General features: G+C 45.1%; 2 protein-coding genes and 1 non-coding gene across 3 annotated transcripts in view; 2 read left to right on the top strand and 1 right to left on the bottom strand.

The window, feature by feature from the left end:
• LOC142601982 (exocyst complex component 3-like) overlaps positions 1 to 1,639 on the bottom strand; it is a 51,220-nt gene extending 49,581 nt beyond the window's left edge. Inside the window, exon 1 of the mRNA XM_075753482.1 lies at positions 1,573 to 1,639. The gene's annotated coding sequence lies outside the window, so the exon portion shown is untranslated. The remainder of the gene's footprint in view (positions 1 to 1,572) is intronic.
• On the top strand, positions 1,447 to 9,601 carry EIF5 (eukaryotic translation initiation factor 5). The gene is made up of 12 exons (XM_075753484.1): positions 1,447 to 1,979; positions 2,147 to 2,339; positions 4,379 to 4,658; positions 4,931 to 5,012; positions 5,224 to 5,396; positions 5,709 to 5,820; positions 6,425 to 6,564; positions 7,078 to 7,236; positions 7,417 to 7,578; positions 7,883 to 8,047; positions 8,301 to 8,435; positions 9,202 to 9,601. Exons 3-12 carry the CDS (start codon positions 4,587 to 4,589, stop codon positions 9,292 to 9,294), a joined length of 1,293 nt encoding a protein of 430 aa, XP_075609599.1. The 5' UTR covers positions 1,447 to 1,979; positions 2,147 to 2,339; positions 4,379 to 4,586; the 3' UTR covers positions 9,295 to 9,601.
• Positions 6,203 to 6,326, top strand: LOC142602218 (small nucleolar RNA SNORA28). Its single transcript, XR_012835898.1, has one exon. It is a non-coding gene; the product is annotated as a small nucleolar RNA SNORA28 (small nucleolar RNA).
• Positions 9,602 to 14,325: the final 4,724 nt, after the last annotated feature.

Below are 14,325 nucleotides of genomic sequence, written 5' to 3'. Positions count from 1 at the left end.
TATACATGCTGCATATTTTCACAGCAAAGGAGTTCCTGCTGTGCTTTTCTTGCTTCCCACATTTTGATGATTTTTTTCCCCTCACAGTAACTGCCAAGCCTCACATTATTTTGGAGATGCTTCCTTATTTTGCCCTAATTCTCTTTCTCATGTTTTAAAAAGTGTTGCTGTGTATTTATCAAGGAGACATTTAACATCTCCTGAAGAATTTTTACCTTTTTCAAATGCAGATAGTGAAGTTCCAGACAGACTCACATGTTGTTTTACAGGATGGTTTCCTGGCTACAAAGACTTGCTATTCCATAGGCTGAAAAGAGATGTATAACTAGGGCAGCAACCATCACATGCGAGGGATCTTGTTAGAAAGCACTGAGACGTGCATGTTTATCTCAGGTTGCTCCAGCTGAGGGAATAAGTTTTTTATTATTGTGTCACTGGAAGTGTTCATAATGATAGCCCAGGTTTTATTTCTAAAAACAACCCTCTCATTTATCTGTCACCTTCATTATTTGAAGGCAGTTCTTTTGCGTATCACACCAAAAACGTTCATGACGTACTTGGAGGTTCAATAAGAGGGAGGTTTCCTTTGGCCCCATCAATGCGTTGTCAAAGTCAGCCGAGAAACCTCCATTTCAAAACTAACTTCAAGCAGGAAGAAATTTAGAGTATATGACATTATTTATTGTCACTACTAGTTTTATCTTCGTTCCCTCTCTTTTCCTCTACACCCACATAGCCATCAAGCAGCTTTACCCAGTGAGACACTGAGGAGTATTGTTCTGCTGAGAAGTATTTATAGGGGTGAGAGAGTTGGTTCATCGCTCGATTGATAAAGCCAAAAAAAGTTTTTTGCCACTTGAACATTATTCACATGCTAAAATGTCCAAAATACATAATTCCTGTGATACAGGAAGAGTGAAGATGGGAAAGAATAGAGCACAGGGAAGAAAGGACCAAAGTTTTCTCCTTTTAAAGTGAATGCACATCCAAACATTTGGCATTTTCCATTAATAGAGAGTACGTGCATGTGGTGATTACATCATCCTTTGTAAAGTAGCCCAAGCACCCAGAGCTACTCAAAGCTGAGTCTCTATGACACTGACATTAAATAACAGGGGCTTTCCTGCACCCTGAAAGCAGGCTGTACAGGAAAAACACAACTTATTCAGCAACTTAATTGAACTATTTGTAATATAGTTGCTACGATGTCAAGCATTAGGTCATTGCCAGCCTATTACGAGTCAAAACCCACCCAAATTTTCACTCCTACAGTATTGCTGGCTTTGCTTCCGTACGAAGCGCGGCCCGGCATGCCCCTCCCCAGCCCCGGCCGGGCGTCCGCTGGCCGCCACGGAGAGCGGCAGCGCGGCGAAGGGCACCGCCGACCTCCCCCGGGCCGGCTCCGCACCACCCGCCTGTGGAAAGGGAGGCAGGCGCGGCACAGCCCAAACGCGAGGGGCCCTTCTAGGCCGCGGGGGCTAGGGCATCCCGCTCGCTTCCCCGGGAGGGATGGCGGCCCTGAGGGGAAGCCCAGGGGCCCCTCCCCGCCGAAGGGCGCGAAGTGGCCCTAACCGCAGCGAGGGAGGCGAGCGAAGTCCCCCAGCACACGCAGGAGGGAGGAAGAGCAGGGCGAGGAAAGCCAGCCAGCGAGCCGCTCGCCGCCCCGAGCCCTGCAACACTGACTCAGCCCTCACCAGCTCCCGCCCCGTCCCGCGCTCTATCGCGAGACTCGGTCGATATAGACGCGATGTCCTTTGGGGCACTGGTGGGGGGAGGGCAGAGAGGGAGGGAGGCCAAGCCTGGGGTGCTTTGATTGATAGCGGTCGCCGCCAGTGCGTGGGGAGGATGGAGGGGCTTCAGCCAATAGCTTCGTCCCAAGGCGCGCGGTGAGCCAATGGAAGGGCTGGGGGGCGGAGCAGGCCGCTGGCTGATTGATCCCAGCTTTGGCGTTGTTCAGTCAGAGCGAGAACATTCTAGAGGTGAGTACTGGGCAGCCATTGCTGGGGTCCCATCAACCGCCCCCTTCTGCCTGAGCTGCGCGTCGGCCGCCGCCTCTCCCTCCCCCCTTCCCTTTTCTCCCCCCTCCTCCTCCCTCTCCTCACAGGTGCCGCCACTAACGATGCCTCTCATTGTGTCTTGCCCGCAGATTGTCTGGCATTGCTGTCGCTGCTGATACCGCCCGCCCCAGGACGCCGGGACCCGGAGGCTGCGGCGTCCGCCTCCGCCTCCCTCTCCGTCTGGATATAAGCGCCCCCACGGCCCTGTTCTCCTCGCATACTCGGCTTCGTCGCAGCCCGGGGCGAGCAGCGTTGGGTTTATGTCTTTATTGGACGAAAACGGTGAGTATTAGCACTGGGCTAGGGCGGATGAGGGCAGCCGGGATTGAGAGGAGGGTTTGGGTCCTGGGAAGGCGGGGGAAGCGGGCGGGTGCCTTAGGCTGGGCTGGGGTGTCTGGTTGTCGGTAAACGGTGGACAGTGGGAGAGCTTTTGTGTAACGAAGCGTACGGGACCTTGATAGGAGGAGAAACGAGGAGAAACCCCATCAAACTAAAAGCCCTAACACTTCAGTTAAACCCATTTGCTGGGTTTTTTGTTTCGGTTTTTTTCTTTTTTTTTTTTTTTTTTTAATTTCCCACCGCCGCCATGCGACAAGACAAGATGGCGGCGGCGGGGGCCGCGCCTGCCCGTGCTGTGGGTGGGCGGGGAGGGGGCGTGCGGCGGGGGAGCTGTGGCGCAGTTACAGACTCGGTGGGGGTGGTAAGGGGGTGCGCCTGCTCTGCAAGGGTTAGCCCCGGGGGGGTGGGGGCAGCCGCGAAGAGTCCCCCTCTCCCGGCTGGAGAGCGCATGCGTGGCTGGAGGTGACTTCCCCCCATCTCTTCCAGGGCTGACTCAGTGCTTAATTGCTGCATTTATGACTCATCACAGGGCTGAGTGGGGCGGGGAAATGGTGCTTTGAAGCAGGGACTCTATCTGCCTTCCCGCTTTTTTTTCTCTGCATAGCATATGGGGGGGGTGGTGCTTGGGATGAGGTGTCCTAGGGACCAGGAGAGGGAGCTTTAGTCTGCAGCAGACAAAAGCTGTAATCTGGAAGGAGGGGAAACGGCACGTTCTGTGAGAGCTCATGCTCAGTCACCGAGATATCTGCTTCCTCAGTGCTTCTGCAAGCATGCGGTCGGGTCACATGGTGGCTCTTTTTAGACATCTTGGGGAAGGAAGTGTCCTGCTTGAAGCAAAAGTCCACACTGCACGTTTTGCTGAGGAAAGGCAAAACTGCATCTGGGCTTATGTAGGACATAAGGCACGTGCAAATCTGCTCACTTCTTGTGTAAAGAAATTGTAAGCCTGACCAGAGGGGCTCAGGCCATGTGGAACCAATAGACATGCGCTTATGCATAAATACCAAGAAGGCTATTTTAATGTGTCAACGCTTCTGTCATTAATGATAACAACATAATGACGTGTCAGAATAGCTATGCTGTAGTCAGGGTTGCCTGTGTAGTCAACCAGTTGTGGCTTAAGTACTCTTAGATCTGATTGTAGAGGCACATGTTAATTTAAATATGTAAATACTGCTTAAGGCAACTTTAATAATAGGATTCATCCTCCTTCCCCTTCCTTCCCCTCCCTCCTTCCCCTAAGAAAAAAAATCAACTGGAAAAGCTGCTGCACTGCTCTGTACCTCTGCATTGCTAGGCTTTCTACAGTGAAGCAACTTATGTCAGACTTTATCAGGCTTATTGTTAAGTCAAAACTCAACAGAAGCTGCTATGAGAATCCATAAGTGAGAGGGAGAATTACCTAATTTTCAACTCTTTTCCACTTCGATCCAAAAAAACTGGTAAGCCATGTAAAAATTATGTTGGGCTACAGATTGCTGCTGCTACATTTTGCTGATACTTCTCAACATTCTGATAGACTTCGGTTTATGTGATAGGTTCATGCTATGATGTGGAATTTGAAACTGTTTTCCAGATCTTTCGCCCAATTTCCTCTGTCCTACAGTGTGAAACCTATCACATGACCCTCTTGGTGCAAGAGCCATTGGTCTCCGTAATAAATCAAGCAGTGTTCCTTTCCCTTCCTTAGTGATCACAGCACTCCTTCAGAAGCTGATTGTACAGAAAATAGTATTAAGCTGCTCAATGATTTTGGGGTAGTAAGAAGAGGGTGGAAAGCTCTGTGGTGTAGTTGAGGAAAAGTTACTTAGTAGTACAATTCAAGGCTATTTTCAGTTCCACAAGTTGAAGAAAGCCATAGTATAAAGAATGTACTTTTTTTTTCCTTGCTAAATATAGTCCCTTACATACTTCTGTAGTGAGATCTGATTGGAGGACATTAAGATGAACTTCACTTCTTTTCTGTTTATTAACACTTGCAGAGCTGTTGCGCAGCCACTGGTACCTGTATTGGGGAAACATAGCATACAAGCAAGAACCTTACAGCCTCAGTGGCGAAAATTTTTTCATGTCAGAGACCGAGAACTCTTGCAGTCGTTTATGTCATCCCGTCTTCTCCAGACAGAAGATACCAAAAAACTGCAATCAAAGATCTCTTCATCTTATTGATAAAGCTACTAATAAGGCAAAATGTCTGTCAACGTCAACCGCAGTGTTTCAGATCAGTTCTATCGCTACAAAATGCCCCGTCTGATTGCCAAGGTAACTTATGAACCATTAGTGGTAACTAGGTAGTGTTTTACACAACTTCCTCTTTTGATAGAGGAGGAAGAGAGGTGTGAGGTAATGATAATCTTTAGTCAGAGGACAAAGAGGATGTCTGCTCCTTTCTGTCCAGACTAAGTGCACATTAGTTAGGTCTTCTAAGAAGACACACTTCAAAGCAGAACTTTGATTTGATGTAGTGAAGTGGGCAATACACGCTGGGTTTGGCTGTTGCAGTCGCTTAATTTTAAAACACTTCTTTTCTTTAGGTGGAGGGCAAAGGAAATGGAATAAAGACGGTTATAGTCAACATGGTTGACGTTGCAAAGGCGCTTAATCGGCCTCCAACGTGTAAGTAGTCTGGAGTGACACAGAAATATTTTTGGTTTGAAGTGGTATGTTAAGTAGCTAATAAAGCATTAATACCATTCTTTCAAGATTTGCAAGAAAGAAGTACGATTATCTTGGGATGAAATAACAGAAAGAAGCAATAGCATGTTTACTTGCTGTTAAAAATCACAGTGAAGATATGAGGGCAGTGGTGATTGTACTTTCTTTACAGATCCTACCAAATTTTTTGGTTGTGAGCTGGGAGCACAGACCCAGTTTGATGTTAAGAATGACCGTTACATTGTCAATGGATCTCATGAGGCGAATAAGCTGCAAGACATGTTGGATGGATTCATTAAAAAATTTGTTCTCTGTCCTGAGTGTGAGAATCCTGAAACTGATCTGGTGAGTGCTCTCCATCCATATTAATGGTAGCACTACGGAAACACCTTGTTAGATGTTTATGGAAGTGATGCAAAGTTAATAGCTGGCTCGAATATCTGTGAAGAGAATGCAGTATACACACACTCCCCTTTTGGAAGGTTTTGTATTTATAACAGCTCAAAACTTCTTTGAGCTAAATTGCTACTTCTCAGCTTGCTCTGTTGGGGGTAATAGGAAGCATTTAAACCTCTGGCTTAATCCTGTGGAGATGATAATGTAAAACATCAGGCTTTAATGCATAACATTAACTGGAAGCTCTTGGGTTTTTTACAGCATGTCAATCCTAAGAAACAAACTATAGGTAACTCTTGCAAAGCCTGTGGCTATCGAGGCATGCTTGACACAAACCATAAACTCTGCACGTTCATTCTCAAAAACCCACCTGGTAAGTGTATTTCCTTATTTGGTGGGGGTAAAGGGAACTTCTTCAGCATGCAAGTTGTTGATTAAGTAGAAAAACCAAATACCTCATATCTGACTAGGAGTATGGTGGAGCCTTTCTACACTTCAGAGTATGTATGTTGGTCAGGATGAACTAGCTGCATTCATATAGTTTCAGTATGAGCAGTCTCTTCCCTTGTGATCCTGTATCCTTCACAAATACTTCCTGGGAAGAGTTGCATTTGGCTATGCAGGATAAAACTTAAGAGGAGGAGAGCTAGTCAGCAGGAGCTCATTGTGGTTTTGCCTTTAAGTCAGCGTGAAATAAAGGGATAGGAAGTAAAAGCAGCGTAGTAAATGCTAACTGTAACGTACTTGTTCTGTGCAAGCAACACTCTGTAGTAAGCATCTAGTTGCCTGCTGCAATTTAAGCTTGCTAGAATAGAAAAGTCTAACCTATTCCAGGGGTCTCTGCTTTGTGAGGTCACCTGTTATATAGACTTGGACAAACTTATGTCTTCGAAGTGGGGATTTGGTGGAGGTGCAGTAGTGCAGGGACTTTATTCTATGAACTAGAGAAAGCTAAAACATTAAAAATTCACTTGCAGAAAGTGGTGACACTGGTACAGGAAAGAAAGAAAAGGAGAAGAAGAATAGAAAAGGCAAGGACAAAGAGAATGGTTCTGTGTCCAGCAATGAGACACTTCCACCCCCACCACCAGAGGAGATTACTCCTCCACAGGCTGTGGTAAGTAGAAGGGAAAGTGGGGAGATGGGGGTGTGTGGTGTCTTACTCTGATTTAAAACTTTAAATCACTGGTATTCCTTGAAAGTCAACATTGCACCAAAGTTTTTACTGTACGCAGAACTTCACTGCTGCAATAGAAGTATCCCTGTCTCCCCTCTATAGGAGCTTCATCAACTCTTGAGTAACAATATATGTGCTCCTAGCTAAGTGAAGGCTGTGTACCGTTTATAATTCTAGTCCCTGGAAAAGAATATCTTGTGACTGTACCAGATACAGAGTGGTGAAACACCACACTTAAGTAACCCTATGGTTAAAAACATGTCTAGCTTCATTACTTCTTTCCTACATCTGCCCTTTCTCCATCCTCTTTGACTTGCCAATCATAGTGTAACCTTTTTCTTTAGGGAAAAATGAAAAATACGTGTTTATAAAAATGCTCTTGAGTCTGTATCTGGAAACAAGACTCACCTGTTAGCAACTTGATGTATGAATCTCTTGGTTTGGTTTTGTTAGGAGGAGGAGGATGATGATGACTGGGGTGAAGACACAACAGAAGAAGCCCAGAGGCGTAGAATGGATGAAATCAGTGACCATGCAAAGAACCTCACGCTTAGTGAAGACCTGGAAAGAACAGTGGAGGAGAGAGTCAACATACTGTTTGATTTTGTGAAGGTGAATATTCTCTGGTTGGTTGCTTGATTGGCACTCTGCTGTAGTTTTACAAAATGTTGGTAAGGAGATTAAGAGCAAGCTGCTTAAGCTTCATCAGTGGTGGGGAAGGAAGCAGTGCAATAGAGCATTGATGCAGACCTCAGTAGCTCTAAAACATCTCTACCTGTTCCTGTCTTGTAGAAAAAGAAGGAAGAAGGTGTCATTGATACTTCTGACAAAGACATTGTAGCAGAAGCAGAGAGACTGGATGTTAAGGCTATGGGCCCGCTAGTTCTCACTGAAGTCCTTTTCGACGAAAAGATTCGTGAACAGATAAGGAAATACAGGCGTCACTTCCTTCGTGTAAGCAGTCTTTTGTTTGCACCCAGTGTAACAACTGTTGTGTTGGGTTTTCGTTGCAACTATTTGGTGGCTTCGTTCTGGATTGCTGGGTACTGCGGAGAAGGTGGCTTTTTGTAGGTTGTTCGGTGGGGGGGTTTTTGTTTTGTTTTTAAACCACTAACTAGTTAGCTAGGGAAAATGCTGGGAGGGATAGTGTGAGCTGTTTGTAAATTTTGCTGTCATTCAGTTGAGAGCAGAAGCAGCAAGTCTTTCTGGAGAGGAAGAAAAGTTAATTTAATAGCTTTCCTTTTTATTACAATTGTAGTTCTGCCACAACAACAAGAAGGCTCAGAGGTACCTTCTCCATGGCTTTGAGTGTGTGGTAGCCATGCATCAGTCTCAGCTTATTTCTAAAATACCACATATTTTGAAGGAAATGTATGATGCAGATCTTCTGGAAGAAGAAGTCATCCTTGGCTGGGCAGAAAAGGTAACGGCTAGTATTTCAGGTACTTAGCTGGTCTAAGTGGGTGAATGTAGCATATTGCATCCAGTTTCTCCATTTTGGTGTAGCTTCTTGTGTGGGTGTCGTTAAATCTGGGAGAAACCTCCTTTTCAAAACTGGGCTGGCAAGGCAATGGGATGAGGTTAGAGTTCCAGGTTAGGCTCTTGCTGTATTTGGGTGTGATCCGATGTAAACTCCTTCAGTGTTCAAGCAAAGTCTGTGTACTTGTGTCTTTCAGGCCTCAAAGAAATATGTTTCAAAGGAGCTTGCCAAAGAAATCCGTGTCAAAGCAGAACCATTTATTAAATGGCTAAAGGAAGCTGAAGAAGAATCTTCCGGTAATGAAGAAGAGGATGAAGATGAAAACATAGAGGTAGGAAAAGCTCACTTACTGTAAACATCTCCAAGGTTGCACTGTTCCTGCACACTTAAGTCTTGTACTTCATCCTGATGTGCTAGGAAATGGCATACTTGCTATATTACTGTGCATGTTGGGAACGGGACCTTGTTTCTAATGCTTTGAGCGTTTTGCTACATATTGTCACTTGTCTACTTAAGACTGCTTCTGTTAATGTGCAGGTGCAGCATATAGCCGGAGAGTGTCATTGTGGAATGGTACAAACAGTCTTTGTACTGTGGTAGTTCATGTAGTGGAATATTGCTAAGAGGTGGTGTGCATAAAGCCTTGCGTTTTAGAAGAGTTAGTGGGTGTGTGTTTGGTAGAAAATCTGATTAAAGAAGAAATGGCAGTTTTCCTCACAGTTCAGGCCTGGGTAAAATCTGTTAGCTATACTCTGGCTGACTGTGGCTGGGATTTTTTTTTCTTTTGCATGGGGGTGTTTTGTTCTCCTGTCAGTAGTACCTTGTTCTTGGGTATGAGATCCTGCTTCCTACAGCCACACATGCACTCCTCTGGCTTCTAAAAGACAGGTGTTAAGGTGTAGTTGTAGTTTCAGCATGCCTGAACTCGGGTTCCCTGTACAGTACTAACCCTGGTACTGGCAGGTGCTGAGCAGTGTGTTCAACAGCTCATGGTGACAGGAGGGCTGTTGGAATGGGTGGGTGTTGTAACTCCTGATGTTAATCTAGTGCTTAACAATGGCAGTAGGTGCTGTAGTAAAAGTGTCTTGTTTCCACAGGTGGTGTACTCTACAACTGCCAGTGTACCTAAAGTTGAAACTGTGAAGCCTGCAAACAATAAAGATGACGATATTGATATCGATGCCATTTAACATGATGCAACATAGCTTCCAGCATAATAATGCAAACTTCTCTGCATTTTCTGCCAGAAGTGTGACTTGTATGTGCACAAGCTGAAATGGCTTAACATTCTGCTACTCTTTGTACTCTAAAATGTATCTTTTTACTGTGACTGGTCTTGTGTAACTAAGCCTAATACCAAGGAGTCAGCATGTCGGTGAACTGATCTAGTTTGCAACTGGCATGTTCTACTTTGTTTTTCTAACTTGTGTTGGACACATACTTGGAGCACATTTATACAGTTGTGGAAATAAAGGATTTGGTTTTGGTCAATCTTCAGTTGTGACCCTGAACTCCCTTATTAGTTTTCTTAAGTATTTACACACCTTGGTGAAACATGCAAAGCTTGAGACAAAATGACAACAATTTCTTGAATGAGACAAAAAAAAAAAAGCCTTAGCTTAGAGGCTGTTGCAACACTGAAGACTTAAAACCTGTGCAAGAAGCAGGTGTTGGGTAATCTACAGCATGCAGATGCCAGCTGCTTGAACCAAAAGGCAACTGTCTGGATTCTGATTCTTGCAGGTTTTTTAATAAAAACTGCCACAGGTGCTAACTATGTAAGTTTGGGGTTCTTTGGTTTGGTTTTGTTTCCAAGGCTTTCAACAGCTCCATTAAACAGGTTTTGGTGCTGTGCCTGGAGTTGAGGGAAGCGGTAGGGCTGTAGCTGTTAGGCACAGCTGCCCAACACCTGGCTGTGGTCATGTCACCAGAGATAACTGACACCCTGCTCCGCTCCCATTGGGCTGGGGAGGGAGGAGGGCAGGATGTGTTGCCTGGAGCTGACCTGCCGAGCTCTGGAAGAGAGTTCTGTAGATCCCACCTGCCAACACAGAGGCTCCTCACTGTATTAGAGTACAAAGAGAAGTCTGGTCTATAAAATCAGAAAAGTGATGTGAGTGGCAGGAGGGAGGGTTGGGGGGGCTGGGGGGTGGTTTGTTGCCCTTCACAGCCTTTTGCTCTGGAAAACCAAGAGTGGCAAGAGAATTACAATATTTTTCATTGTTGGGAGGTTTAGCATTGCAGGTTTTGAGAGATCAAGGTTCTAGTGCACAGTGAGCTGCTTTTCCTAATCAAATTGTTTTAGCAGAACTTAGATGAAGATTTTATTTGCTGATTACAGTAGCGGTGATGTGAGCTGCAGGTTTTCCTCTCCAAAGCAGTGGGGTGTAGGTTTGAACTTACTGTTCTATTGCAGGTGGCCCTGGCATCAAACTGTCACTGAGCACTGCCAGATGTGTCAAACAGCATTAGAAAGATAGGGTGAAGCCATGGAGCATTTGAAAGATCTTTTATTTTAGATAGGTGTTTATTGCAGTAGTACGAAAATATGATTTTTAATTTAAATACAGGTTTAATCCTGGCTTCTTTAGAAGAAAATTTGTTCTTTCTGTTTAAACTGGGTTTGTACTTCAAAAGTAACTGTCAGTTGTTATCCCTGTTGGGAACCTGGAAGATGAATTATTAACCTTCGTGTAACGTCTCTAGAAGAAACTTCCTCCATGTGCAGGCACACACCTCTCTCCCACAGCACTGGGGTTGGCCTGCCAGGCTGGAAGTGGAGCCTGGGAGGCTGAGATCCTCTGAAAAAATCCCACCTGAATACAGTGTTGCTGTTACTGCTGGAGAAAACCGTGGGCATGTTTTAGTCCATGTGGGTAGCAAGATACTAGAGTCCATGGAACTTTAAAGCAAAACCCTAGGACTTCAGGGGTGTGACAGGGAAGGGTTAAATCACTGGCTAGTTAGAGGCAAGGTTTCATTCAGCCCTGGGCTTCCTGCTTGCTTGTATCAACAGGCAACATCCAGAAAATGAAATCATTCACCAGTATCTTGCAGTCACGTTGGTGGTGAGGGTGTAAGACTTCTCTTCCTGAGTTGTGCCTCCTTGGTAGTCACGTGTTGCAGTGGGAGGTGGGTGCTTGTACATAGGGCAGGTTCCTTGGGCAGAGTTTGAGTTGGCTTTGCCTTCCTGAGTAGAATTCCTGCTTGCAGAGGGAATAATAAGAAGCCTTGCACTTTCCCAGGAGTGTGTCACAGCTGCAATGGTGAGAAATGCTGTGGCCCCTTACCTGCACCAGAGAGTTTTCTAGTGCCCTCTCCTGATTCTCCGAGCCCAGTTCTGAGCTAGTTCAGGTCAGCAAGGTTCACCAAACTGATGGGTTGGGCCATGTGGGTGGTCTGTGGATGCAGCTTAGCAGATCCAGGTTGATACCATCTCTAGGATGTGACCAGAAGGTTTCTGTCTGAAGAACATGTTGTATGGTACTGGCTGCTACCAGTTGTGACAAGGTGAAGTTTCACGTAGGGTGTACTTAGTTTGATTCTAGAGCAGACTTTTATCGCGATTGCAGGCTGCCACCAGAGGGGATAATCTCTGTTTTTCCACTCCAAGACCTGGTAACTAGCAAGACAGGCTTGTTCCCTCCAGTAAGGAAACTAGGAAATAAATCCACAAAAACACCCCAACCCTACAGTTTTCTGTAGGATCAGTGAACTGATGATGTCATAGCAAAGCTATATGATGGTAGATTTGGGGTAAACATGGTGGGAGCGTGCAGGGAATGAAAGTGTTCTTGTCTACAGGTGGGTCAGATTAAGTGTATTGTAAAGTGGTACCCCAATATTCAGACATGGACTTCTAGATGCACCGAGGCCACCACTAACTATGAAATTCCTGAGTTACGCTTCTCACCTTATTTGGACATACATACTGCTTTTTCCATCTCAGACCGTTAATTGAGGATTCCACCAGCTAATAAAAATGAGCGTTTGTTTTGTTACCATTTCTTTAGGGAAGGAAGGAGTCTGACTTAGAAGTTTTCTGAGTCTTTGAATTTATTGCTGCTGCTATCTGATTAAAAGTAACAAGTATATCTTCAAAAGGCAACTTGGTGTTTAGATACAATCTGCTCCAAACTTCAGAGAGACTCCTGGCACCTGGAACGGAAAGAGTAAGTGTTGGGTGATTTCCCTCACTTCATACTGTACGGTCTCTCTGTTTAAAAACCTCAGCGTGAATGCTGTGATTTGGCAGGCGGAAGGTCTAGCAGCAGCTCTGTTAGTCTTGGCTTTACAAACCTCCATCTCCCTCCAGGAGCCTGTGATTAGGAGCTTTACAGCAGCTCAGCAGCCTTCATCAGTAGCTTCTCTCCATCCAGCACAACGGGGAGCTTCTCAGCTGACAGCTTTGCTTCGGGCAGCATCGCAAGCAGATGAAAGGAGCTCAGCAGCTTCAACTGGGGTCTGAAATCCTGAGTGTTGTGGTGCATATAAGAACTAAAATTGCCTGATTTTACTTTTGGGAGAGCCTAAAAATTGTCATTAGAGGCCAGGGCCTCGCTCAGCTGGATATGATACCACATTGTCATGATTTAACGCTGGATATGATATTATCATAAAATATTATTTATATTATATAAAAGGATGCTCTTTGCTCCTGAGAGTGTACAGCTCAGGCTTGTAGCAAGGCAGTGACTAAAGATAAGGGGAAAGTGATTTGAAGGGATGGCAGTAGGCATAGTAATGTGCTGAACACTTTTTATTTCCCCTTGCTGTGGTAGCAGCTGCCCCAGCCAGTGCAACTGTGATGTGATGCTCCTGAAGAGGTCAGCTTTTTAAACAGGGTTTAAAAACTCTGCTCCATGGGATCACTTGCATGAGGCGTTTCCACGAGGCTATCATCCCTCCCCACCAAGATCTTCCCTGTTCTTTGGGTTGAGATTGCTTGCCGAAAGATCCTAATCTTCACCCAAGTCAAACAGCTTGTTGATTTGTTGCTGGCCCGATGTACCATGGAGTTAAAAGAGTCAATTTATAACTCAAATAATGTTTAGTATGTGGGTGTATTCCAGTTGTGCAAGTTCTGAACCTTGATGTTTAAAAAGAAGAGGTATCACTGAAAAGTAGTTAATGCAGCAGTCTATAATGAAGCTGTTCCTTCATTTGAGAGCTACTACAGGGTAGTAATAAAGATCACAGCAATTCTGGGGTCCCAGTGAAACCAGTGAATGGAAATGGAAAGGAGAGATGGAACAGAAGCAGCTGACCCACCAATTAGTCTTCCAAACTGTGGCAGCTATTTTCTTCTCACGCTAATTACTCTGCAAGAGCTTCAGAGGACTGTTGCTGAGGATTGACTCCTTGGCATTCAATAACACCACTGAACTGTGAAGATGTGGAACAGAAACCCCAGAAGACAGTAAAAAGCAGCTAGAAAACAATGCTTTTCAAAGCCTTGTCTGTGAAATACTGTTTGCACATTTAACTTCCAGCTTAAGTCTTACAAAGTTTTTGGAGCCATTGGGATTACTGACATGCTTGACATGCTGCTGGCATTGTCCATGTTTCTCATTTTGAAGACAAAAATCTTGCTACCACAGAGATGTCAGAGTTTGTCTCCAGACCTGGAATTGCTGAGGAGTTATTCTGGTGCCACTGACCTGCCTTCTCTCCCGAGATGTCACTTCTTCACCTAATGCGGACTAGCATAGCACAGGAGTACCTCCGATTCTTCACCTAGTGCAGACTAGCATAGCACAGGAGTACCTCCACAGCTTCCTTAGAGCTGTTCCAGTTGACATCCATCAAGGACGCTGCCCCAGCACTCAGGTGATGCTGCTTTGAATTCAGTATAATTCTGCAACTCCTTACTGTTTTTCAGAGGCAAAAGAAAAAAAATCTTTGATATCTTGGGTTAGGAACTCAAGAAACAGGGGTTCACCCAATCATTGTCAGTAAATCAGAGGGAACACGGTTCCTCCTGTTGTGATGAGTATCAGGGAAATCCAATAAATGTTAAACCACCTTTTCTGGACATCAGTTTTTCTACTTGCATGTGTTTCAAAGTTGGTGCTTACTAAATAGTTAGGGCTCTTTAGCTTACTAAATAGCTAAGTAATTTAGCTTCATCAAAAAGCTGCGTCCTGGCTTTCTGTGAATGGGATGCCATTAGCTTCCAGTGATGGCCATACAAAGCCATTGTGACAGGGCAGGTCCAGGGC

This window comes from Balearica regulorum, chromosome 5 (genome assembly GCF_011004875.1).
Source record: "Balearica regulorum gibbericeps isolate bBalReg1 chromosome 5, bBalReg1.pri, whole genome shotgun sequence".
In the NCBI taxonomy this organism is placed as follows: Eukaryota; Metazoa; Chordata; class Aves; order Gruiformes; family Gruidae; genus Balearica; species Balearica regulorum.
Note: the sequence above shows the minus strand (reverse complement) of the source record. Positions and strands in the feature narration are given on the sequence as shown.

Excerpts from the sequence above, each read along its gene's own strand:
- EIF5 (XM_075753484.1), top strand. The coding sequence starts at position 4,587 with ATGTCTGTCAACGTCAACCGCAGTGTTTCAGATCAGTTCTATCGCTAC. Across the intron at positions 4,659-4,930 it reads TGCCCCGTCTGATTGCCAAG|GTGGAGGGCAAAGGAAATGG; the intron begins GTAACTTATGAA and ends TCTTTTCTTTAG. Across the intron at positions 5,397-5,708 it reads AGAATCCTGAAACTGATCTG|CATGTCAATCCTAAGAAACA; the intron begins GTGAGTGCTCTC and ends GGTTTTTTACAG.